This window comes from Rhinopithecus bieti, unplaced genomic scaffold, assembly GCF_001698545.2.
Source record: "Rhinopithecus bieti isolate Rb0 unplaced genomic scaffold, ASM169854v2 scaffold_28016, whole genome shotgun sequence".
NCBI classification, from domain to species: Eukaryota; Metazoa; Chordata; class Mammalia; order Primates; family Cercopithecidae; genus Rhinopithecus; species Rhinopithecus bieti.
The window spans coordinates 1,743,701-1,747,043 of NW_016813202.1; the positions used below are offsets into that span (position 1 = coordinate 1,743,701).

Consider the following 3,343-nt stretch of genomic DNA (forward strand, 5'->3'; position numbering starts at 1 on the left):
CCAACCAAAACCTTCAGGGATAAGAGAGCAATGTCTCATTTGTGTAATGATCTTTAACCCTTCCAATTACCCCTCCCATCTCAACTTTATTTTCAATTCAACCCTGAAGGACAGATGGGAAAGGCAAGTGGAAAACTTTAAAGCCTGGAGAAACACAGTGATTTCCTCTAGGACTGTAGTTTCTCCATTTACTATCTTTCTACTTGACAACATTACAGAAATATTTAGAGTAGATTTTTATAAACCCCAGGGGATTTTCCCAATTAACATTAAAACTTCCAAAAACTTGTCAGAGATACAATTATTCTTCTATTTAGCTTCTTATAAAAATATAAAAAGCTGAGCAAAAAAACCACAACCCAATTATAAAGTTAATATACAAAATGTATTCTATTTTTAAAATGGCACAGATTGAAAAAAAATTCTTCAGGCTGATAAGTGCCTCATTCCCAAACAGGGACTTCAAATTGATCAGATTCTCTTGCAGGCAAAAGCATCGCAGCAGTCTGCATTTACTGGAATATCGCTCTTTGAACACGCACACATTCAGGTTTGTTAAATATATCCTCTTCTGCTTCTGGAGTTAGTTGGATGTTATCTCTGACTGGGGACAGGGGTTTCTTACAAGAAGGAAGCTTTTCGGAATCTCTGCAAAATACAATAAAATAAATTTGGTATTTTTAGGGTACTGATTATGAGAGAAGAAATATTCTACCTGGACAAAATAGAGGGATATGAAGAGGATAAGACCGTTTACTGTATAATCTCATTCAATGCATTATATATCACAATCAGCTTCTCCTGTGAGCACTCCCCATAAATTTGGAGTCTCACTTCTTAGCGCCTCTTCTTGCTTTCAAAATCACCATTCAGTGTAGGTGCTGGGCCACCATTCAATATATTAGCTAAGGCAGAATGATTCCAATACTTTAATTCTTTTCTCCTTAGTGCCCTTCTCAAGTATGGTTAAGAACCAATATAAGTGAAGCAGGAACAAATGGTTAAGCCCTGGTGAAGCCCTACCTTTTTTTTTTTTCTTTTTTGAGACAGCCTTGCTCTGTCATCCAGGCTGGAGTGCAGTGGCACGATCTTGGCTCACTGCAACCTCCACCTCCCGGGTTCAAGCGATTATCTTGCCTCAGCCTGAGTAGCTGGAACTACAGGCCTGCACCACCACGTCTGGCTGATTTTTATATTTTTACTACAGATGGGGTTTCACCATGCTGGTCAGGCTGGTCTCAAACTCCTGACCTCAAGTGATCAGCCTGCCTCAGCCTCCCAAAGTGCTGGGATTACAGGCGTGAGCCACCGTGCCTGGCCTAAGCCCTATCTTTTATTCTCCTCTCAGTTGTTTTTTCTTTTTTCTTTTCTGGAAGGAAGCTATCTATAAAAATTAATGCTGTTATGAAGATATTACAGGTAATTCTATCTCCTGTCAACAAAAATTAAATAGCAGTAAGTCTTTTTTTCTCAAAAGCATTTAAGAATACTGTTGCACCCTTAATTTCTCTCTAGCAACAGTTTTCAAAGCATGTTCCATGACCCCTGGAGAGTCCCAAGATCCTTTCAACAGATTTCCAAGATCAAAACTATTCTTACAATATTCAGACTCTGTTCCTCCTTTCCACTGTGCTGACACTTGTATAGATGTTACTAAAGCAGAACTGAGTGAAACTGCTGACAACTCAGTGTGAATCAGGACGGTGGCATCACACCGTACAAGTCATACCAGGACTATTTGTATTCTCCACCTCCGTGCACTTGTAGTTAAAGAAAAGTCTCAAAAATGTTATTGATGGAAGCAGTAAAAATCACTAATTTCATTAAATCTCAACCCTTTGGTATACTTCAAAATTTTTTTTTAAATTTTTTTGATACAGGGTCTCGTTCTGTTGCACTCTGGCTGGAGTGCAGTGCCGCAATCACTGCAACCTCCACCTCCTGGGCTCAAGCAATTCTGCCACTTCAGCCTCCTGAGAAGCTGGGACTATAGGCACATGCCACCACGCTCGGCTAATTTTTTGGTATGCTTTTTAATATTCTGTGGCAAAATGGAAAGCACAAACAAAACACTTCTATTGTGTATAGAAGTATGATAGTTTATCTCAAGTAAAAGCATGTGACATTAAGGTCATTCAGGACTTCTCTAAAATGAACAAAAAGGGGCCAGGCGTGCTGGCTCATTAACAGTATTTGTTGCTAATGACAAAATTCAAGCTTTCAAATGAAAATTAAAATTTTGGAAAACATATCTGCCACGCAACGGTTTTCCAATGTTAAAGGCTTTGTTGATTGCGACTTTTTTCTTATATTGTATAATAAAATATATCAATATTTGGAAGTACATCTCAATGAACCAATATTTTCCAAATGACCAACTCATGATGTTACATGTAAAGGATGCATTAAAAGTGCACCAGTGTAGGCCAGGCAAAGTGACTCACACCTGCAACAAAAAATTAAACAATTAACTGGGGGTGGTGGCATACGCCTGTAGTCCCAGCTACTCAGGAGGCTGAGGCAGGAGGACTGCTTGAGCTCAGGAGGTCGAGGGTACAGTGAGCCATGATCGTGCCATTCCACCCTAGGCAACAGAAGAAAGGTACACCAGTGGACTGTAATATGACACAGAGTATAAAAAGTCAGTTGATATGGTTTCATATTCTACACTACAACTAACCTTAAGAAACTACAAGTTGTTGAATTTAGACATAATAGCAGAGAAGAAAATTTACCATTATCTAAAAGGGCTATCAAAATATATATTTTCTAACTACAAATATGTCTATTTCCTTCATATACTCAACCAAAACACCAAATCATAACAGATCAAATGTAGAAGCAGATATAAGAATCCAGCTGAGTTCTATTAAGCCAGGCAGTAAAGATTTGCAAAGTAGACAGTAAAGATTTGCAAAATGAAATGTAAAACCATGCCACTTTTCTCACCTTTTAGGGGGATTTGGAAAATATAGCTATTTATTTTTTAAAGGTACTCTCTACATTCATATGTAATAGGCTTATCGTTATTTTAAAATTAATTTTTTTTTTTTTTTTGTTTGAGACGGAGTCTCGCTCTGTCACCCAAGCTGGAGTGCACTGGCCAGATCTCAGCTCACTGCAAGCTCCGCCTCCCGGGTTCACGCCATTCTCCTGCCTCAGCCTCCCGAGTAGCTGGGACTACAGGCGCCCGCCACCTCACCCGGCTAGTTTTTTGTATTTTTTAGTAGAGACAGGGTTTCACCGTGTTAGCCAGGATGGTCTCGATCTCCTGACCTTGTGATCCGCCCGCCTCGGCCTCCCAAAGTGCTGGGATTACAGGCTTGAGCCACCACGCCCGGCC

General features: G+C 39.8%; 1 protein-coding gene across 1 annotated transcript in view; it reads right to left on the reverse strand.

Annotated features, from left to right (window-relative positions):
* Positions 1 to 366: 366 nt before the first annotated feature.
* The window catches only part of EXO1 (exonuclease 1), a 42,493-nt gene continuing 39,516 nt past the window's right edge, over positions 367 to 3,343 (reverse strand). Inside the window, 1 exon segment of the mRNA XM_017847796.1 lies at positions 367 to 648. Within this exon segment, the coding sequence (XP_017703285.1) occupies positions 513 to 648 (136 nt within the window). The 3' untranslated portion in view covers positions 367 to 512.